General features: G+C 34.3%; 1 protein-coding gene across 2 annotated transcripts in view; it reads left to right on the top strand.

The window, feature by feature from the left end:
- Window positions 1-21,808, top strand: part of LOC145321760 (isovaleryl-CoA dehydrogenase, mitochondrial-like) — an 85,772-nt gene extending 63,964 nt beyond the window's left edge. The window contains exons 11-18 of one of the 2 annotated variants that reach the window (XM_080163344.1): window positions 10,215-10,274; window positions 11,304-11,372; window positions 12,785-12,821; window positions 14,877-14,951; window positions 15,317-15,438; window positions 15,675-15,729; window positions 19,827-19,932; window positions 20,886-21,808. In XM_080163344.1, the coding sequence (XP_080019470.1) occupies window positions 10,215-10,274; window positions 11,304-11,372; window positions 12,785-12,821; window positions 14,877-14,951; window positions 15,317-15,438; window positions 15,675-15,729; window positions 19,827-19,932; window positions 20,886-20,986 (625 nt within the window). In that variant the 3' untranslated portion in view covers window positions 20,987-21,808. The remainder of the gene's footprint in view (window positions 1-10,214; window positions 10,275-11,303; window positions 11,373-12,784; window positions 12,822-14,876; window positions 14,952-15,316; window positions 15,439-15,674; window positions 15,730-19,826; window positions 19,933-20,885) is intronic. The other variant, XM_080163345.1, reaches the window with a different exon arrangement.
- Window positions 21,809-24,186: the final 2,378 nt, after the last annotated feature.

The following is a 24,186-nucleotide window of genomic DNA, read 5'->3' as shown; positions in this document are numbered from 1 at the left end:
TATGTCAAAAATACATCTGACACTGGCATTTACACATCCATACTTTTTCAATTATATGTCATGAATACATCCAACACCGGCAAATATACATCTAGATTAATTTATAAGAATATTTCTCGTATTCATTCGTATCCGGTGGATAGGAACCGGTTCTCATCCATACGAAAAAACTATGTCTTGCATCGTATTATATCCAGCTTTCTACGAATATAAAAATGTACAATCATAAGATTAAAACCAGTTTTTTTAGCCGGTGCCTTCGGCACCACGGGGCTAAAAAAACTAGTTTTAATCTTATAATTGTACATTCTATATCCGCGGAAAGCCGTTTATAATACGATGCGAGAAATAACTATTATTTATTTACAATTAATTAGATTTTGTACAGTATGTATAGGTTTTAAATTTGGCCTATTTTAGTTACTCTCCCCCTATTTACTTTCCTTTTTCTCAAGATGCTCCCTACAAAACATCAATTCATTTGCACAGGTGGTCAAATTATTGTGGATGAAAAGTACATTTCCTGCTATTTATTTTTTAGGATTTTTGGGAAACATACAAAAGGTTTTAATCTTTTCCACCAATTAAGATTAAATTATTTTCAATTGATTCATGTTTAAAAGTTTGTTTATGTTTATTTTCAATATCTACTACACCCTTCTTTCCTTTTTAGTTATAACAACAAGATGAACAACTTCGAGCTATATTGAAGTATTGTTCTTTATTAGGTTTAGCTTAAAGCATATTAAGATTTAAATATATCAAGTTATGCTTTACTACATTACAAGTTCTTAGTTTCACTTTCATTAAATTACAATTTAGTTAAATAACTAAAGATAAAATAACAGATTTCTTTGTTTCAATAAATAAAATACAAACATTTGATAAAATAAATCTTAATTAAAATGTTGTAGATATGACTTAGCCTTGTAAATTTTCTAGAAAAATTCTAAAATAGGGTTGTGAGATTTGGGTAGGGTTACAGGGTAAGGTTTAAGAAAGGGATAAATAGTTTAGAAAACATAAAAATTTTTATTATGTTCAAAAGAATATACAGGGCGTTTCAAAAAAAACTGCGTTTTCCGGTTTTGGGAAACAACCAGTAGGAGTATGAAAAAAATGATTATAGGTCCATATTCTATGTATAAATGTACACCAGATTTGCTTAAGGTGTTTTTTAATATCTCTAAAAATACGGCTTTTCTGATAGGTACATGTGGGAGAAAAATGCTTGATGTTAAATTTGATATATCAATTTGATTGAAATAACTTGTAAATTTTTGAGAAAAAAATTTTAAAATCCCAATAATAATATGGTAAATGGTTAAATGAAAGTGCATGTTTAATTTTTTGTCATTATTTCCCTTTTTTTTCTCTGAAAAACGCTTTTTAGATCCTTACAAATTGCAATATTTCTCGTTTCTCTTGGTTGAACAAACTTTAGGTGACTAACTCTTTATAGTATTTTAGATTATAACATAAAAATTAAAATACTTTTTATCCCAAGAAGTTATCTTTAAAAACAAAAAGTTACAGCAGTTTGTTTTATTTACTTAAAAGTGCAACCTACAAATTAATAGCTTAAATGTTGATGTATGCACTTGAGATTTATGGTTTGACCATAAATATAAAACATTTGATCCGTATTTGAAGGGGGGAGGGTTGGATTATAAATGTCCGTTAAGTAGTTTCAGTTCAATTAGATGCCAAAAGTGGGCGGAGATTTTAAAGTTTGACCGGAATTGTCTATGATAAAAAAATGCGTTTTATGTTTCAGTAAACCTGTAAATAAGTTGAATAAAATTGAAATGAAAATAAAATAAGTTTGTTTATCATTTTAGACAGATAGGAATAGTATTTTTTTATAAAACAATATAAAAAGCCTTAAAAACTGACCGAAAAAATTATCATTCATGCTTTTTAGAATTAATCAACTCTAAAATGCGCTGTTGTTTTTAGAGTAATCAATAAACACCTTTTATAAAATTAATCCATATTTTTATAGAGAATACAAATATATAATTATTTTTTTCATACTCCTACTGGTTGTTTCCCAAAACCGGAAAACGCAGTTTTTTTTGAAACGCCCTGTATAAAATATTAAAATATAACTCTGCAGTGTATTTTAAACACAAGGATTAATATTCATTGAATGTTCATTATGCTTTTAAATAATCAGACCTATATAGCTGTTGTTTAAATTGAGTTTATCATATATTCCTGCTTATTTGGATTAGATTCAAAATGATGTGCTTTTTGAATGAGCCTTAATACATCCATTCCCCAATTTCTATGGATGTATAAATGCCAGTGTTGGATGTATTTATGACGTATAATTGAAAACGTATGGATGTATAAATGCCAGTGTCAGATGTATTTCTGACATATGTATAAAAATATTGGATGTATTTTTGCCAGTGTTGGATGTATTTATGGCATAAGAATCGATTTTACTGTCATTTATACAGTAAAAATTCAGTTTGTCATAAATACATCCATTGCACTGGCGAAAACACATCCACTGTAAATTTGCTGGATGTGTAAATGGCAGTCCCCCGTTTTAAGCTATTCCATTTTCACATTTAAGCCTTAATTTTAATCTATTTTTAAAGCCCCTCTTTTCCCTTTCGAATACAAAGCCCCTAGATGCTAAGGGCGTTTTCCTAGCCATTTAAAGTCAAATATTACCATTTTTATTTAATAGATTTCCAGTGCACATTGGGGCAAATCAACCAAAAAGGGGATTTAATTATTTAGTACCCTTAAAATTCATCTCACAAAAATTTCATTTTGTACTTTTTTGTAGGTAATTTAACAACAAACAAATTTGCTTTTATGTTTTTTTCTGTCATTTGAAAGAAACATGGAGATAAAGGTCATTTTATGAAGGTAGATAGAAAATTACCAGATTAACCCCTCCCGAAAATAGCCCCCCCTTACCCTATCCATCTATCTATCCATCAATCTATCCATCAATCTATCCATCTATCTATCCATCTATCTATCCATCTATCTATCCATCTATCTATCCATCTATCTATCCATCTATCTATCCATCTATCTATCCATCTATCTATCCATCTATCTATCCATCTATCTATCCATCTATCTATCCATCTATCTATCCATCTATCTATCCATCTATCTATCCATCTATCTATCCATCTATCTATCCATCTATCTATCCATCTATCTATCCATCTATCTATCCATCTATCTATCCATCTATCTATCCATCTATCTATCCATCTATCTATCCATCTATCTATCCATCTATCTATCCATCTATCTATCCATCTATCTATCCATCTATCTATCCATCTATCTATCCATCTATCTATCCATCTATCTATCCATCTATCTATCCATCTATCTATCCATCTATCTATCCATATATCTATCCATATATCTATCCATCTATCTATCCATCTATCTATCCATCTATCTATCCATCTATCTATCCATCTATCTATCCATCTATCTATCCATCTATCTATCCATCTATCTATCCATCTATCTATCCATCTATCTATCCATCTATCTATCCATCTATCTATCCATCTATCTATCCATCTATCTATCCATCTATCTATCCATCTATCTATCCATCTATCTATCCATCTATCTATCCATCTATCTATCCATCTATCTATCCATCTATCTATCCATCTATCTATTCATCTATCTATCCATCTATCTATCCATCTATCTATCCATCTATCTATCCATCTATCTGTCCATCTATCTATCCATCTATCTATCCATCTATCTATCCATCTATCTATCCATCTATCTATCCATCTATCTATCCATCTATCTATCCATCTATCTATCCATCTATCTATCCATCTATCTATCCATCTATCTATCCATCTATCTATCCATCTATCTATCCATCTATCTATCCATCTATCTATCCATCTATCTATCCATCTATCTATCCATCTATCTATCCATCTATCTATCCATCTATCTATCCATCTATCTATCCATCTATCTATCCATCTATCTATCCATCTATCTATCCATCTATCTATCCATCTATCTATCCATCTATCTATCCATCTATCTATCCATCTATCTATCCATCTATCTATCCATCTATCTATCCATCTATCTATCCATCTATCTATCCATCTATCTATCCATCTATCTATCCATCTATCTATCCATCTATCTATCCATCTATCTATCCATCTATCTATCCATCTATCTATCCATCTATCTATCCATCTATCTATCCATCTATCTATCCATCTATCTATCTATCTATCTATCCATCTATCTATCCATCTATCTATCCATCTATCTATCCATCTATCTATCCATCTATCTATCCATCTATCTATCCTTCTATCTATCCATCTGTCTATCCATCTATATATCCATATATCTATCCATCAACTATTCATCTCTTTATCCATCAACTATCAATTTATCCATCCATCAATCTATCCCTCTATCTATCCATCTGTCTATCCATTTACTTATCCATCTCTCTATTCATACATCTATTCATCTACCTATCCATCTATCTATCCATCTATCTATCCATCAACTATCTTGAATTTCGTGTTAAAATGTCTAATTAGGGGTTTTGGTTATCAGAGCAATATGAGAATTTTTTAGTAGCGCAGCTACCCTATCACTAGCTTTTTGGCACTTAAAAATGTAACTATGTCAATTGTAGTCCGATTTTCGTGTTCAAAGTGTCAAATTTGGGGTCATGGAATTCATTTCAGTAGGAGGGGAGGGGATGGTGTAAATGGGGGTGGATGGGGATCCTTATTTTAGCAAGCTACAAGTTTCACTTTATTTTTATGTTTAATAAATCCATTATAAATGTGGGCATGATTAACATAAATTTTTATTAACTAATATCTATATTTATAATGATATTATGATTCTTGTTTACTGTTCATATGAATACTAGCGGCTTCGCCCCTAGCATCTAGGGGATTTGCCCCAAGAGGTAATTAAACAAGGATGACAACATCCATGAAAGAAGCGAAGCTCTGAAATGGAAGGACAAACAAACATTAACACTTGTGAAGTGTCAGAACTGAATATTAATGCATGTCTATACAAAATTGTAATTAAAACTGATTAAATACATGTTACTGTTTAAGGACATACTGGCGTTTTTAGGACTTGATTATAGAGATGCTTCGCTTATAACATTACACCTTATTGAAATAGGAATCAGAATTAAAAAAATCAGATGAATAGGATATTTTTAACATTCAAAACCATTATTTGTTGTCAAAAAAGTAAAAATCAGCTTGTTATAAATGGATGTACGGACTTTATGGTAAAGAATATAGAGTTGCTGTGCTTTCTAAGTCGTACCTAACTGTTGTAGAAATCATCATGAAAAGTTTGAGATCGATAGGACAGTTCTAGACTGTTTAAGTTAAGTAAAAGAGCTATCTGTACCAGACGTACGGACGGACCGACCCTAATTATATATGAAAAAAATTGAAAATTTTTATTTTTGAAAAAGAGCTTTAAACAACCACAGGACCAGTAGATATATTCCCTGAAGAGTAGAATCGGTTTAGTGGTTAGCGAGATCTTAAGAGATGGGCGGACAGACAAACAGACATCAAGCTACTTTGTATTATATATTAACACCTAGGGATCTAAGGAACAAAACAATAACCGATTAATATGTACATCCCCAATATTGATACATATTTAATAAATTATATTACAAAATTATTTGTCTGTAGATGACAATTAGTGGTTGAAAAGCTTTGACACTTATCTTAATGAACCAACCAATAAAAAATCAATTAAATTTCCTGAAGTTCTTATGCTAACGAATATAAAAACGTTATTATAAAACTTTGAAGGTTGGGGACTAGTGTAATTAACAGTCCCCTCCCTTTCTAAATAAAACTGCTGATGTTAAACATGAATACCATGTAACTACATAATTTAAAAACAAAGCATTACCAATAGACAGACAGATAGACTACTTGCTAATTCCAATTTAGAATGATTATAAGAACCTCACGTTATTTGCATATTAAATTTACCTTTCCGCAGTGAGGTAGGGGACATTGGGCTGTTTATAACACTAGTCCCCAAATTTTTTAACGTTGTGTGTTCAAACGTTTTAACTACTAACTTTAATCTACACAAGGGGTAATTTTGTGTATTATCATTGGGGATGTACAACAATTTATTGACCTTTGTCTTATCCCTTTAGATCCCTGATATTTGTAATAATTTATAGAAACGATTATTTAGTTACATTAAAACATCAAACATAAAGAAGTTTAGATTCAGGTTTAGCCCCCCCCCCCTCTCCTTCCCATCATTTAGTACAATAGAACTTGAAAATATTTATTATTAACTTTAATTCTAAGTCAGAATAAATATTTCCCAATATGTCTATGTTTTTGTGTCTTTTATTTATTTGAATTATATCTTAAGTTTTGACTTTAAAAGTGCATTTAAACGCTTTTTCTTACAAACTTTTCGTGCACTTACGTTCAGAAAACGGACTAAAAACCCCTACGGGGGCGCGGGGGGGTAAGTGAAACCAGTACTGGCGATTAAAATATGTCTTTGGGTAATCAAATATCGTTTTTTTAGCCGGCGACACCCGGCGAAAACATGTTTCCTCTTACTGTCTATTTAAAAGTTGATTAAAAAACAAACAAAACAAACTAAAATCTTGACTTCAACTAGAATTATTTAGGACTAATTTCTTCAATTTGTGTTTTTTTCTTTTATACTGTCAAAATATATGTAATGCATGACTCATCAAAAGTTATTTTGTCTAATTACGTTAATTCTAAGAGATTTTATAATACTTTTAAAATTGTTGGTGAAACACAAAAAGTATGCCTTTTTCTGTAAGAAATTTTTTGCATTTCTTGACTTCCATGCATTAGAATGCTTACTTGAAAAGCGTATTTTTACGATTCCTTTGAAATCTGATGTACATTGGGTATGATAATACTCATAGAATGTTTAAAACTTGATTTGGGGGTGGTGAATTGATGCCCCTTGTTGCCCCTATGTGCAGTGTCACAATTTTTAAAGTTTTGCAGATCTTATGTTGCTATAATAAGAGCACTATAGTTTAACTTGCATTTTTTCTGATAATTGGTGATGTCTAAAACTAAGACAGGCTATTCAATCAAAATATTTTCATAACTTAAAACTGAAAAATGGACGAAACAAAAGATTATTCAAAACAAATATTAAGGTTGTTATAAAATCTGAATTATCGCGACGGATATTTACAAAAAATAATTGAAAACAGGGGGAGTTGTTGTATTAGGAGGCCTCTAACTAAGGGGCCATGATCTTGCGGGGCTACCCAGTACCAATGATCCTGCGGGGCTATCCAGTACCCATGATCCTGCGGGGCTACCCAGTACCCATGATCCTGCGGGGCTACCTAGTACCCATGATCCTGCGGGGCTACCCAGTACCCATGATCCTGCGGGGCTACCCAGTACCCATGATCCTGCGGGGCTACCAAGTACCCATGATCCTGCGGGGCTACACAGTACCCATGATCCTGCGGGGCTACACAGTACCCATGATCCTGCGGGGCTACACAGTACCCATGATCCTGCGGGGCTACACAGTACCCATGATCCTGTTGGGCTACCTAGTACCCATGATCCTGCGGGGCTACCTAGTACCCATGATCCTGCGGCGCTACACAGTACCCATGATCCTGCGGGGCTACCCAGTACCCATGATCCTGCTGGGCTACCTAGTACCCATGATCCTGCGGGGCTACCTAGTACCCATGATCCTGCGGGGCTACCCAGTACCCATGATCCTGCGGGGCTACCCAGTACCCATGATCCTGCGGGGCTACCCAGTACCCATGATCCTGCGAGGCTACCCAGTACCCAAGATCCTGCGGGGCTACCCAGTACCCATGATCCTGCGGGGCTACCCAGTACCCAAGATCCTGCGGGGCTACCCAGTACCCATGATCCTGCGGGGCTACCCAGTACCCATGATCCTGCGGGGCTACCCAGTACCCATGATCCTGCGGGGCTACCCAGTACCCATGATCCTGCGGGGCTACCCAGTACCCAAGATCCTGCGGGGCTACCCAGTACCCATGATCCTGCGGGGCTACCCAGTACCCATGATCCTGCGGGGCTACCCAGTACCCATGATCCTGCGAGGCTACCCAGTACCCAATATAATCTTACCTAAAGTAACAAACAAACAAAAACTAACCCCCCCTTTCATATTTATTAAAATTAAATGAGGTGGCGTGGTGGGTCTTTTGAGCTCGACTAGGCACTTGACGGAAATCGCTATCAATCGAAGCTTTTCTCTCTATGTTATTTAAGCCTTTAAAAACAACTTTGCGGCTCTATATTTTTAGCTTAGCAATATAGCTTTTCTAATCCCCTCGGTTTGTTCCTTCAAAGGTTAGCTGTGGTTTATTGGGTGGCTTAGTAAGCCCTGTGGCTCATTGTAAAGCTTCTGTAAGCCTCGCGGCTAAGGGGGGTCTGCTAAAACCATATTCATAATTTAACAAATTATTACACATATTTTTACTTTTAGCTCAATGAAACAAAAATGATTTAACTTGATTATAAAACGGCGATTTCTTGTACAATTTGGAAATATGTTATAATTTGAAATTTTTAAAAACTTTATAAGCTTAGCTGTTTTGGATGTTGTCATAATTTTTTTTATAGACATTATAAGATGAATGGTCATTCATTGCTTTTAATTAATTTAGTTCTTAAGTTGTTTTTGACATAAAGTTTAAAATTATCAATTTGCGGAAAGCGAGCATTTTCTTCAATTAAGGTCAACATGTTGACGAAATTTATATAATAAGTTTGCCTGTAAAATCTAGAAACTTTATGTTGAGATGCAACAGCCAAAATTCTAGAGTATTCTTTTGCGGTTCAATACAGTGAGGGAGGGGACATGGGGCTGTTTATTACGCTAGTTCCCAAAGTTTTATAATAACGTTTTCGTATTCGTTGGGTTAAAAACTTTAAGGACTTTAATAAATTTTGGTTTCAACAACTAATTGTAATCTACAGAAGGGGTAATTTTATGTATTATCATTTGGTATGCACATCAATTTATGGCCATTGCCTTATTCCTTTAGATACTGGTTTAATATTGGGGCTAAACAATGAATTTATGATTTTATAGTTACAAAGCTGCTCTATAGTTCACTTTGTCTGTCCGTCCGTAACGCAATGGGTAAATCTAATGTGATTTTCTGGGTTGCTAGTTTAGATAGAATTTGGTTTAGTTTCCCCGTACCAAAAAGAATCCAGAATGCTATATAAAATAACTTATGCACATAATATACCTTGTCTGTTTGTCAACCCATGATTAGAGAAAGACTAAACTACATAACTTTTGTGTAACTTTTTAGGAAGACGATTCCTATATGACGTCATGTAAAGGGAAAAGAAAAAGGGAAGGGGGGAAGAAAATCTATTCAAACGAGATGTGCTTTGCTACTTATGAATGTTTACATACTTGTTCCTGTAAATGTTTCTGTGGAAGTTAAAATATATATATTTTTTAAATGTCACACACAAGGAAATCCAAAGTAAATAATTATTATTAGCAAGTTTCTCTCACACACACATTCACACACTCACACACACACGCACATTCACACACACACTCATACAACACACACACACACTGAAGGAAATCCAAAGTAAAATAATTATTATTAGCAAGTTTCTCTCACACACACATTCACACACTCACACACACACGCACATTCACACACACACTCATACAACACACACACACACTGAAGGAAATCCAAAGTAAATAATTATTATTAGCAAGTCTCTCTCACACACACATTCACACACTCACACACACACGCACATTCACACACACACTCATACAACACACACACACACTGAAGGAAATCCAAAGTAAAATAATTATTATTAGCAAGTCTCTCTCACACACACATTCACACACTCACACACACACGCACATTCACACACACACTCATACAACACACACACACACTGAAGGAAATCCAAAGTAAAATAATTATTATTAGCAATTCTCTCTCACACACAAATACACACACCCACACACACACATACACACACACGCAGTCCACACACACACACACACACACACACACACACACACACATACACACACATAAATACACACATACACAAACAAAAGGAAATCCATAGTAAAATGAATATTATTAGCAAGTCTCAGCACGGTATTACAACATTTTTGGTTGAGAGAAACTTTCCTGGATTTTCAAGGTAATACTTTGATTGTCTTTTAAATTTGATTGTCTATTTTAACAAGGATGACAACATCCATAAGTAGCGAAGCTCAAAACTTATGGATGGATATCCGGAAAAAAAATGTTAAAAATCTAGGAATCGAACTAGCACCCCCAACCAATCATCAAATCTCGATAAAATTTTATAAGAGTATACAGAATATAAAAGTAATCAATCCCTGAAAATTTCAGCCGTCTATCTTGAAAAGGAGTTGAGAAAATCATGAAAACTCAAAAAAATGTAGGAATCGATCTAGCACCCTAACCAATTGACTAATCTTAATGAAACTTGGTGAAAATATGAAGAATGTTACACAATTAATCCCTGAAAATTTCATCCTTATATCTTTTATAGAAGCCGAGAAAATCACGTTTCCCTTCATTGACGGACGGGCATTTCGAATTATAGAGTAGCATCGCTATTAATAACAAATGTTTATCGTTCCCTTTATTATCAATTTGGGTCTCGGAGAATCATACCTGGGATTTTTAAGTTATCGTTTTGCACACCCCACTGTTATAACAGGAATTAAAATTCTAGGAAACTGTAAAGAACGGCGATTTATTTTTCTAGTTCTTGCCGAATTTAAATACTTAGTGCCTTTTTAAATTAAAAAAAAAATAGTAGCTGCAATGGTAGGGGAAATTTAATGCAGCGTAAAGTGGCACCAAAAAATGACGCCATACAATAGTGTTGACCAATGAGAGTCCAGTATACACTGTAATTGAACAATGATAAAGTTTGTACCAGCCTTTCATTGGTTATTTATCGTATGACGTCATTTTTTTGGTGCCACTTCACGCTGTCTCGGAAATTATAATCAAAATTAGGTTGGAATGAATTGATTCCATCCAAATTAAATAATTCAGCTATAAATTTGGCAGTAAGCTTTGGTTCAGCCCCCATTTTTATACAATTCCACATTGGACCTTATTAAAGCAACTACTATACCAAATCCTAAGTGATAATTATCCAGTTTCAGTTATTCATTCACAAAATTTTCAGTGGACCTAAACTGGATAAACTTGGTATGAGAGGATCAAACACATCAGAACTGATATTCGAGGACTGCAGGTGATGCCAGGGAGAAAGGGAACATTGGGCTGCTTATTTGAATAGTCCCCAAAGTATTATGATAAAGTTTTTCATTCATTGGCTTAATAACTTTGGGGACATTAATTATATTCTAATTGGTTGCTTCATTAAGTGTCCAAACGTTTCAACCACTCCACTAATTGTAATCTACAGAAGGGGAAATTTTGTATATCATCATTTGGGATGTACATCAATTTGTCAGCTATTGTTTAATCCCTTTAGATCCCTGGGGTGATTCATAATCATTGCAGCTACGTTACTCATATAATAGTTGTCGTCTTTGTTTTTCTTACCACTATACCTGGTTGGGGATCTAAAGGGATAAGACAATCGCCGATAAATTGATGTACACTCCCAATGATAATACTCAAAATTACCCCCTCTATAACGTAAAAGTCCCCAAAGTTGGAATGCTGGCGAATAAGAAAACGTTTTTATAAAACTTTGGGGACTAGTGTAATAAACAGCTATTTGTTCCAGCTCATACCAATAACGAAATTAATTCGTAAAAAAATCACGAAACCTATACGTGTTTTTCAGCTGTTTGTTGGGGGGAAACATATCGTAAAATTGACGACCTCTTCATTTTCCCCCCAAATATTATTTTAGAACACAGTAAAAGTGTCGGACTGATTATGACGTAACAAAAAAATTAGCCAATGAGAGGCCACTATAAATTTACCATTGGTCAATAATGGCCTCTCATTGGCTATTTTTTTTTTGTTACGTCATAATCAGTCCGACACTTTTACTGTGTTCATTATTTTAGATTTAATTCCCTTGTTGGTTATACCTTATTCCTGCATTTGTCCTCCTATTTCTCTCTGGCGGGATTCTTCATTACTTTCAACCCAATGACATCATCTGCTTGAAAAGGAATATTCTAACATCCACTATAGGATGTTAATTTAGTTACAATTAAATAGACAAACAACCCTTTGATTATACAATCTTTGTATTAAAGTCCTTACTGTGTGCATGGTAATGAGTTTCCCTCTTGTTGTCTGTATTACACCCCCTCGATTTGGGCTTAAGAGGGGTTTCAAAATCCTGTGCACGCCACTGGTTTAAAATGATGTAATATGCAATAAATGTTTATGTATAGATATGCAACCCAGACAACTACCGGATCCAGTGGTGGGGAGAAGACCTTTTTTTATCCGCTTGCAAATTTCTTTCTGCTCTTTTGTAAGCTTGGCAGTGTTAATATTTCAAAGACCTAATTGAAAGACGGAACATGGTCCACAGGGTGATGACGTACAGTTAATTAACTCTTTCTCCCTTTATTCCTTTACTTTAATATCCATGCAACAAGGAAAATCAAGAGAAACCGTTGTAAAAGAAAACATCAAGTTATTTAATAAACATTTTTAATTAATGTTTTCTTTCAGAGTTCCCAAGAAGAATATTTTGGGAGGATTAAATAAGGTAATCCAGTAGTTTTTGTCATCTATTGGAAATATATAGGATTTAGACTAAATTGAGGACCAATCCTTACAATTCAAGGTTTATTTCATCTTAATGTACACGTATACTTTATCTTTTTGGGACACCTTCCATACGGCGAGGCCAAGGTGACAAGAACAGCCTGCAAGAGACAGCCTGTCTAGTTTAATTAGTTGAGCACGTAGCTTGAGTTGTACAAATAGTCATATACGTCCAGGGGGCTGGGTAAAGAGGTGTTTCACCCATCAACCTTTAAAACCACTCTAAATTTTAGAAATACATCAGATTCTTTAATGAATGTACTATTCCTTCTAATGTTGTTTAAAATCCATAAACAGAAACATCTTGAGAATTTAATTAAAATTTCTTAGTAGCAATGGTATTCAACAGTTGTGTCCTTATGTCTGTCAACACCTTACATGGGGAAACACTTTTATTTCAACTATGTCTTTCTTGTTAAAGGGAAACCTTTATTCATTAGGATACATCACAATGGATAGGTTTGATGGTTAACTAAATCATATTTGAGTCTTCTTGAGAATGAATTCTATTACAGTTAGATACAATTGACATGATTAAAGTGAATCATTTCTATACATATTTTCAGAATGCCCACGTGTTACATGTTAACATGATTCTGTTTATTTTATATTAATACTAGCGGCTTCGCCCCTAGCCTCTAGGGGCTTTGCCCCAAGAGGTTTAATCAAACCAATTCTTCGTATTTTAGATTTAAAAGAAAAATTAAATTTTTTTTTTTTTTTTGGGGGGGGGGTATTTTTCATTTTTTGAGGAGGTTGGGGTGTTCCACCCCCCAAAAAAAATAGTTATAAACCTTCCCGGGACCTATGTGAAGCTACCCTGTAAGGGAGAACCCGATCGGTTCAGCGGTTAGCGAGATCCTGCGCTACAAACAGACAGACAAACAAACAGACAGACAAACAGACAGACAGACAAACAGACAGACAAACAAACAGACAGACAGACAAACAGACAGACAGACAGACATCGTCTTCTTTGTATTATAGATGATTGCAATTTGTACTTGTTAATGTAGGATTGTCTATCAGATTTGTTGAGCTTGGCTATTTATGGATGAAGTCATCCTTGTTGTATTTTATGTTAAATCTCTTGATGAGTTTATGTAGAATAGTATGAGTCCTTTTTCTCATACATTCTTTTTTTGTATACTAAAAGCAGCAAGTAGTATGTTTTGTTTGTGTATGTCTGTCTTTTTTAGTAGCGAAGCTACTCTATAATTTAAAATGTCCGTCTGTCCATCCGTCTGAAACGTTTTGGTTTTTCTTGGCTTCTTTTCAAGATAGACGCCTGAAATTTTTTGGGATTAACTAATATCCCATTTTACATATTTTCGACAAGTTTCATTAAGATATGTCAATAAATTGGGGTGCTAGATAGATTCCTAGATTTTTTAAGTTTTCATGGTTTTCTCGACTCCTATTCAAGATAGACTGCTGAAATTTTTAGGGATTAAATAAGTTCAAATTCTGAATACTACTATTAGGTTTCATTGAGATTTGCTTAATGATTGTGGTGCTAGATCGATTCCTATTTTTTAAAGTGTTCAAGGTTTTATTCAACTTGTAGTCCAGATAGATGGCTGAAATTTTCAGGGAACAATAAGTTCACATTTTCAATAAGTTTCATTAAGATTTACTTATTTGTTGTGGTGCTAGATCGATTCCTAGATTTTCACATTATAAATCATAAAAGGTTTTAATGTATGGTTTAGATATTGAAAGACTTGTATTTGTAGGGTGTCTATGTTCTGATGTCTGGTATAGATATTGAAATACTTATATATGTAGGGTGTCTATGTTCTGATGTCTGGTTTGAATATTGAAATACTTATATTTGTATGGTGTCTATGTTCTGATGTCTGGTTTGGATATTGAAAGACTTATATTTGTAGGATGTCTATGTTCTGATGTCTGGTATAGATATTGAAAGACTTATAATTGTAGGGTGTCTATGTTCTGATGTCTGGTTTGGATATTGAAAGACTTATATTTGTAGGGTGTCTATGTTCTGATGTCTGGTTTGGATATTGAAAGACTTATATTTGCCACTGGTCCTGTTGGAGTAATGCAGGTAAAATCATCAAACATTTATTATTGTTTTGCTGCTTGGTAACACCTTAGTTGAAGAAATACTTTTTTTCAAATCTATTATAATGTACTAGCAGCTATACACCTAGAGGGGCTCTTTAGGAGGGGGAAGTTGAATTCGATAACAATATTTTTTTTTTTGGGGGGGGGGGGGTATAATTTTTACTTTGGGCGATTTTTCTTGGAAGGGGGTTGATACCCTCCCCAAATAGTTATAAACTTTCCCAGGACCTATTAGAAGGTACCCTATAAAGGATGTTCTTCAGACAAACATCCTGTTACTGTTACTGTTACTGTTAGCTGTGCAAAGCTTCTGTTAAAAAATCTTTAAAATTATTTATCTTTTAGTCTTGTTGTGATACTGCATTCAAATATGCAAATGAGAGAACACAGTTTGGACAGAAGATTGCAGAGTTTCAGCTTATCCAGGCAAAGATGGCTGAAATGTATGCAAACTTGTCTGCTTGCAGGTCAGTTTTGAACCACTGATATAAATTGATAAGATAATGGTCAATAAATTGATGTACATCCACAGCAATGATACACAAAATTACCTCTTTTGTAGATTACAATTAATGGTTAAAATGTTAGAACACTCAACTCAACTTGTTAAATTTTACCTTAATTAAAATATAGCTTGTAAATTTTGGGAGAAGAAATTAATGTAGATAATTTTATGTTTCATGTGTGCTTTTTTACATTTTAGGAGTTATCTGTACACAGTGGCTAGAGCAACAGATAAAAGGCTTATGAGCAATAAGGTAAGAGTAGAAAACAAACATTTACCTAAAAAAATATCTTGATTTTTTCAAGTACACTTGTTTATCCTTAATTTCATAATGCGTCTTGTTTCTTTGAAAATCGACCTATTAATTATTAATTAAAAGCCATGTCTCATTTCTTTATTATGAAATAATGGTACTACGTCAAACCCTAGATACGTCAAACAGTAGATGCGACAAACGCTAGACAGACAAACAGTAGACAGACAAACCCTAGACACGACATACACTAGATACGACAAACGCTAGAATGCGACAAACGCTAGAATATAACAAACGCTAGATTTTTTTTAAAGGCGACAAACAATAGATACGACAAACGCTAGAATTAATCCTTATAATAAAGTAAAAGGATGTTTGTTTGTCTATACCGAAGGATCTCGCTAAATGCTGAACCGATTGGATTCTCCTTAACAGGGTAGCTTCTTATAGGTCCTGGGAAGGATTATAACTATTTTTGGCGAAGGTACCACTACCCTCCTTAGATATTTCGCCCCTAGAAGAAATTACTCCACCCCCCTAAAAAAAAACAAAATATATATTTTAAAATATACTAAAATAAAAAATGAGGGTCAAAAGTTTTATAAGAAAGTTTTCTTATTCGTTGGCTAAGCAACTTTTGGCACTTTAATGAATTTGATTGGTTGGTTTAATAAGTTGAGTGTTCAAACGTTTTAACCACTAATTTTATGCTATAGGGGATGTACATTTTCGGCCATTATCTTATCCCTTTAGATCCCTGCATTGATAGTAATATAAATTTAGTATTTATGAACGAAATAATCTTTGAATATTTTTTTAAGTTTAAATTCTAGCGTATGTCGCTTCTAGTGTTTGTCGCACTTTAAAAATTCTACTGTTTGTCGCGAAATTGAAAATTCTACTGTTTGTCGTAGTCTAGTGTTTGATGCATCTATTGTTTGTCTGTCTAGCGTTTGACGCATCTACTGTTTGTCTGTCTAGCGTTTGTCGCATCTACTGTTTGACGTATCTAGTGTTTGATGTAGTACCGAAATAATATTAGGATCATGCTGATGTATTAATGTTCTGTGCATATAAGTCTGTAAAATGCGCACTTAATGCTATTCTGATAATTATTATAAAATAATATTAGGATTATGCTGCTGTATTGATGTTCTACACAGAAAAGTCTGTAAAATGCGCACTTAACATTATTCGGTGCTTGCTTACATGTGAAGACCGGAGCACTACCGGGCACTACCGGGGGGGGGGTAGTTTTTAACCCCCCCCCTTTATTTTGAAGAAAATCAAAAATAAGGGGGGGGTAGTTTTTTCACTGTACAACACGCCAGAAAGTTGAGTGAGGTAAATCAAGTAAATCCAGTATACCAGAGGGGAAACCTTATTACAGGGATATTCATGTTTTGGGGCATAATTTCCTTATTTATTGACTGATTTTAGGAATTGATGTATCCCTGAACAGAAAATAAGGAGGAGGGGGGCCAGTAAAAGATTTAATTTTGTGCGCTGGTGAGTCTGAATAAGTTTGAATTTGAGGAACTCATTTCCTTTAACGTTTCCACCAATAATGTTGTGTGTTTAAAAAGTTTAAATATAGATAGTGTAACAATCATTGTGACTTTTTTTTGCGCGCACTGTTGATGAGAGATGTTTATTGTTGGGTGGGTACTCAAATTTTCAAAATTTCAAAAAACTTTTAGGTTAGGTAAGGTTAGGTTATAGGCTAGGGAGCTGAGTGCTGCGGCCACAGATGTTCATTGTGAGGGGTACCCTAATTTTCATAATTTCAAAAAACTATTTTAGGTTAGGTTATAGGCTAGGTAGCCGAGCGCTGCTACCACAGATGTTCGTTTTCAGGGGAACTTCTCAATTTTGAAAATATTTTTATTTCCTAAATAGGATAATTGATATATTCATTTAAATTTAATACTGTTGGTATCATGGATGGGCTTCCTGTTCATAGCTTTGGTAAACATCTCGGCGCAAATGTTAGAAAACTCTACGGTTTTAAATGTGAAACTTTAATATTTAAATGTTTTCTGTGTGTACTCTCTGAAATCCCGCACTCTTTCGTGTGGTCACTCCAATTTTCCCCCCCATACCCTGATATAGTGAAGTGAGTCTAAAGAGAGTTTTCATTGTTGAGATTCTTTACTACAGACATAAAAGCTTACTTTATATAATAGGATGTTTGGTATTTTCCTCTTAGCAAGTGATTTTGTAATTTTGATAATTTGATTACCTCTATCCCCCGACTACAAAATAATAATTCCTGTAAAATGTTATTATGTTAGACAGGAAGGAAGGGGTTGGAGGGAGGGTAAGTGTAGGGAGACATAAGCCTCGGCCCTCAATAGTCTAGCGTGGCAACCGGTACAACAGAAACACAGTTCTGGACCACAAGCTTTGCGTGACTAAAGATATTCTGTCCACTCAGTCTTTTTATATTCACTTGAAAAAAAAATCTGCTTTGCTATTGGCTATTGGGGGGAAAGGAGATTATGGTTTTGACTCACTTCACTATGTCAGGGTATGGGGGGGGAAAATTGGAGTGGCCGCACGAAATAGCGCGGGATTTCAGAGAGTACACACAGAAAAAATTTAAATATTAAAGTTTCACATTAAAAACCGTAGAGTTTTCTAATATTTGCGCTAAGATGTTTACCAAAACTATGGCTGGGAAACCCATCCACGATACCAACAGTATTAAATTTAAATGAATATCTCAATTATCCTATTTAGGAAATAAAAATATTTTCAAAATTGAGAAGTTCCCCCTGAAAACGAACATCTGTGGCCACAGCACTTGGCTCCCTAGCCTATAACCTAACCTAACCTAATCTAAAATAGTGTTTAGAAATTTTGAAAATTAGAGTACCCCCTACAATGAACATCTGTGGCCGCAGCGCTCAGCTCCCTAGACTATAACCTAACCTAAAATAGTTTTTTGAAATTTTGAAAATTAGAGTACCCCCGACAACGAACATATGTGGCTGCAGTGCTCAGCTCCCTAGCCTATAAATTAACCTTACCTAACCTAAAAGTTTTTTGCAATTTTTCTGCAGGGCAAGGCAAAGACTTAGATTGAATTCAAACTCTGCCTTGCCTATAATGTCTGGAAAACAGCAAGGAGGAAAAGTTCAGGGCAAGGCAAAGACTTAGATTGAATTCAATCTCTGCCTTGCCTATAATGTCTGGAAAACGGCAAGGAGGAAAAGTGCAGGGCAAGGCAAAGACTTAGATTGAAATTGTCCCCTTCCTTCCCTTTTTTCCCCCTATCCCCCTTCCCTATATAAAGGCTTCTAATGTGTTCCCCTAAAGATTACCTTTCCAAAAATACATCAATCACTAAATTTGGACAATAAATAACAAGTCTATGGTGAAAAGTAAAGAAATAGTCCCCTTCCCTCCCTTTTTCCCCTTTCCCCCATTCCCCCTTCCCTATAAAAAGACTTCTAATGTATTCCCTTAAAGATTACCTTTCCAAAAACACATCAATCACTAAATTTGGACAATAAATAACAAGTCTATGGTGAAAAGTAAAGAAATTGTCCCCTTCCTTCCCCTTTTCCCCCTCAGTCCCCATGAAAACACTTCTGATATATTCTCCTTAAGACTACCTGTTCAGGGATACATCAATTACTAAAATCAGTCAATAAATAAGGAAATTATGCCCCAAAACATGAATATCCCTGTAATAAGGTTTCCCCTCTGGTATACTGGATTTACCTCACTCAACTTTCTGGCGTGTTGTACAGTGAAAAAACTACCCCCCCTTATTTTTGATTTTCTTCAAAATTAAGGGGGGGTTTTGAACAAAAAGTCTTTGCCTTGCCCTGCACTTTTCCTCCTTGCCGTTTTCCAGACATTAAAAAACTACCCCCCCCTTATTTTTGATTTTTGTCAAAACTAAGCGGGGGGGAGGGGGGGGGGTTTCGGTGCTCCAGTCTACCACATGTAAGCAAGTACCCATTATTCTGATAATTATTATAAAATAATATTAGAATTAGGCTGCTGTATTGATGTTCTGCACATAGAAGTCTGTAAAATGTGCACTGGATGCTATTCTAATAATTATTATCAAATAATATTAGGATTATGCTGCTGTATTGATGTTCTGCGCAGAGAAGTCTGTAAAATGCGCACTAGATGCTATTCAGATTCTTGGAGGAAACGGATATATTAATGATTATCCTACAGGTTAGTTGTCTACTTTTCCAGTATGGCTTTGGAACCGATTAATACCACCTGGATAAAACCGGTTCTCAGACTCAGCAATACTGAAAAATCGTACTACAAACATTTTCCATTAATTTTTATGAATACAATTTTGTTAGCATGGGCCTTCGGTCCCTCAGGTCTAACAAAACTGGTTTTTATCTTATAAGGAAGGGGATGACTCCTAAATAAAAAGTGATTTTATATCCATAAAAAACATGAAAAATTATCTTAATGATCAAATGGTGTTTTAGAAATCCAGGTTTAGGTCAATGTTTAGGATTTTTGTGCCCCTGGAGGGCTAGAGGGAGGGGGGCTAGAGTGTAACTTGTTACTTATACTATAGGTAATGCCTGTAATGTCCAAAAAAAACTGCTCTAATTTTACTATACTATGTTAAAAATGAATTATTGTCAGTTTGACATTATAGAAGCATTTGAATTTTTGTTCAGGTTTTTTAAAACAAGTTTCAAGTATCATTAATTTAAAAAAAAATTGTCTATAATTCTTTTAAATAAAGTATACACCTCTGTAGTAAATGTTATCGTTCTACTCCTGTTTATAAGTCCTAAAACTCACATCTTTACGGAATTATGCAGAAGCTACTATTTCCTTTATTTAGTGACACGTTAACCACTTTAAATCACTTTGTAGGTATTTTCATCTATGTTTGTTTGAGCTTGGCTTCTTATGGATGTGGTTTTGTTACCCTTGTACCAGAGTCTTTTCTTATTCGTTGGCTTAACAACCTTAGGAACTAATATTAAATTTTGATTGGTGGGTTCATTTAGTTGAGTGTCCAAACGTTTCAAGTAAAAACTGTAATTTACCGAAGTGGTAATATATAATATCCACATTGGGGATGTACATCAATTTATCGGCCATTGTTTTATTCCTTTATATACCTTATGTTATGTCATCCTTGTTAATTTTAGGAAGATACTTGAGAGATGCGAAGCTGTATGAGATTGGAGCTGGCACGAGTGAGATTAGGAGACTCGTCATTGGCAGAGCTATCAATAAAGAATACTCTTAGAATTCAATTTCCAGTTTGGCTTCGAAACAGATTAATATCCGCTGGATTAGAACCGGTTCTCTGTGTTAGAATTTATTATGTGCTAATGTAATCGATAAATTATTAACGTTGATGCTGAACAAGACTTAGTAAAGTTTGACGACAAATTTTCCCCTGTCAATATATCCACGTTTATTTTATATCCATTGCTAAAGTAAAACTAATTAATTTAAGTTTTAAATTACACATGAACAAAAGGTTGGAATCATTTGCATTTTTTTTGTCAATGTATGTATCGACCCCAACTTTAGAAGAGTTTAATTATTTAATTATTTTAATTATTTCAACAAATTATGCCCAAAAAACCGGTTTTTCCAAAGGCCTTTTTTTCGAAGATTTATTGATTTTAGAGTTGTAAAAAAATGCGCACCTTTTTAAAATTTTAATTGCGCAGCTTGTATTAATAGTAGAAAATGTTATGCATATCGTTAGAATCGTCATAATCACTAGTTTTTTAATATATAAAAACCATTCCTGTGCTACGTATAGTATAAGAGCTACGAGGAAAAATGTTCCAATTACTTAAAACTTTTTAACCTTTTTCTCACATTTTTCAATGTAGCTCCTAAACTACAAATAGCACAAAAACGGGTCTTATATTTTCAAAAACTAGAGCTTATGACGATTCCAACGGTATGCGCAACATTTTTCTACTAATAACACAAGTCACGCAATTTGAAATTTAAAAATGTGTGTATTTTTTGCACACCCTTTAAATCCATAAATCTTCGAAAAAAAGGTCGTTGGAAAAACCGGTTTTTTGGGCATAATTTGTTGAAATAATAATTTTTAAATATTTGTAACACAAATGTCTCATAATAGGTTTTCCAAATATAAAAAGCATTTTACATAATTGTTTTATTTTCTATGCATAATTAAGTTTTAAAAAAAATCATTTCTCTTGATTGACCCTGTACATTATTAATCTGTGATTTAGTAAAATAATTTTAAGTGTAATACTTATTTATGAATTTTTAAAATTTAGGAATTTTTTTTTATTAAGATATATTATACTAGCGGCTTCGCACCTAGCCTCTAGGGGCTTTTCCCCAAGAGGTTTGATCAAACCAATTTTTCGTATTTTAGATTTAAAAGAAAAATGAAAAATTCTTTGAGGGGGGGGGGGAATTTTTTTTTTTGGGGGGGGAGGGCTAGTCGACCGGTTCCATCGGGATTAAACCCAAACGGGATTGAACCCAACGGGATTGAACCCACGGAATTGAACCCGCACGGGATTGAACCCAATGGGATTGAACCCAACGGGATTGAACCCACACGGGATTGAACCTACGGGATTGAACCCACGGAATTGAACCCGCACGGGATTGAACCCAATGGGATTGAACCCACAAAGGTGTAGGTTTCCCCCAATTTTTTTATTCAATTTTTTGGGGGTTTAAGTCTCCTCTTCCAATTTTTTTTCTTAAATTTTTGGGGGTTGAGAGCCTCCCCCACCAAATTTTTTTTTCTCAACCCCCAAAAAATCAAGAAAAAAATAATTTGGGAGGGGAGTTTAAACCCCTCAAAAAATTGAAAAAAAATAAAAATTTGGAGGGGGAGACTTACACCCCCCCCCCAAAAAAAAAAAAATTTGGTGCAGAGACTTAAACCCGCCAAAAAATTGAACAAAAAAATGGAGGGGGAGACTTACAACCCCCAAAAAATTAAAAAAGAAAAAATAAATAATTTGGGGGAAGACTTACACCACTCAAAAATTTAAGAAAAAAAAATTGGAAGAGGAGACTTAAACCCCCCAAAAAATTGAAGAAAAAAAATTGGGGGAAACCTACACCTTTGTGGGTTCAATTCCATTGGGTTCAATCCCGTGCGGGTGCAATTCCATGGGTTCAATCCCGTGGGTTCAATCTCGTGTGGGTTCAATCCCGTTGGGTTCAATCCCGTTGGGTTCAATCCCGTGTGGGTTCAATTCCGTGGGTTCAATCCCGTTGGGTTCAATCCCGTGTGGGTTCAATTCCGTGGGTTCAATCCCGTTGGGTTCAATCCCGTGTGGGTTCAATCCCGTGGTTACCACCTTTTCATACATAAATTGTAAATGTACTTGCAAATGCACAATTTTTTTTTTATTTGTAAAATCACTAAATATGTGCAAAGTCAGAAAAAATATTATTTCACTTTTATTTTTGTAAGCTAGGTTAAGTACGATTGAAAACTTTAAAGTACAAATACAGATTCGTACTTTCTATATCTTAAATTAAATTAAAATTTCAACAGATTGATAAAATTTAATAATTATTAAAGAAATTTATTAGAATTGATTCAATAAAGAACAAGAATAACTATCACAGTACTTATATATCTTAAAATCTCCCACTCTTTGGTCTATGATGCATATTACATAATCTAAATATTTCTGTTCTGTTCGACAAGTTTTGATATGTAATAAAAAATCCTTTTTTTTCTTGAGTTAGTTACATATTTAATATTGAAAACAAGGATGACAACATCCATAAAACTGAAGCACAACAAATCATTCAACCTAACAACGCATTTAATGTACCGTTGGACTATCTGGCATTAATTACAGACTTGCTACGCTTTCGATGCTGTCAAAATTAGGGATGGGAATCCGTCGAATTTTTGGGCCGGATTCGAATTCCGGATTCTGAAGGAATCCGTCAAAAAAAGTGATGGATTCTTGCGGATTCCGGATTCTTATTTTTGGCGGATTCCGGATTCTAGCAGTATTTTAAAAGGCCGTCCGTCACAGAGGGATAGCATTTATCGTTAATTTATATATAACTATGTTACTTGGTTGAAGCCTTGATTTGTTTAAAGTGTTGACTTCCAGCATAGCTAAAACATTTACATCACATTAGTAATTATTAAAATTTGTTATGTAGAAAAAAATTTAAGTGCTACGTATGTCCTAAAAATGTGCTTGGTATTTTCTAACCTATTTAAATTAAATTTAGCCTACCAATTTAGAATCTGGAATCCGCTATAAAAAACGGATTCCGGATTCGGATTCCGGATCCGGATTCCCATCACTAGTCAAAATGTAACGTTTGAATTTGATAGAACAATTTTAACATGCCTAAATTAACGTAAGAGCTATCTGTCAGACTGACCATAATTATAAAAAAAAGCTTCACTTTTATTAATTTAAATCAGACATTATTCCCTTTACTATTGACCAAATA

This window comes from Acartia tonsa, chromosome 6, assembly GCF_053477335.1.
Source record: "Acartia tonsa isolate MP-2025a chromosome 6, ASM5347733v1, whole genome shotgun sequence".
In the NCBI taxonomy this organism is placed as follows: domain Eukaryota; kingdom Metazoa; phylum Arthropoda; class Copepoda; order Calanoida; family Acartiidae; genus Acartia; species Acartia tonsa.
This window is presented reverse-complemented; position numbering and strand designations above follow the sequence as displayed.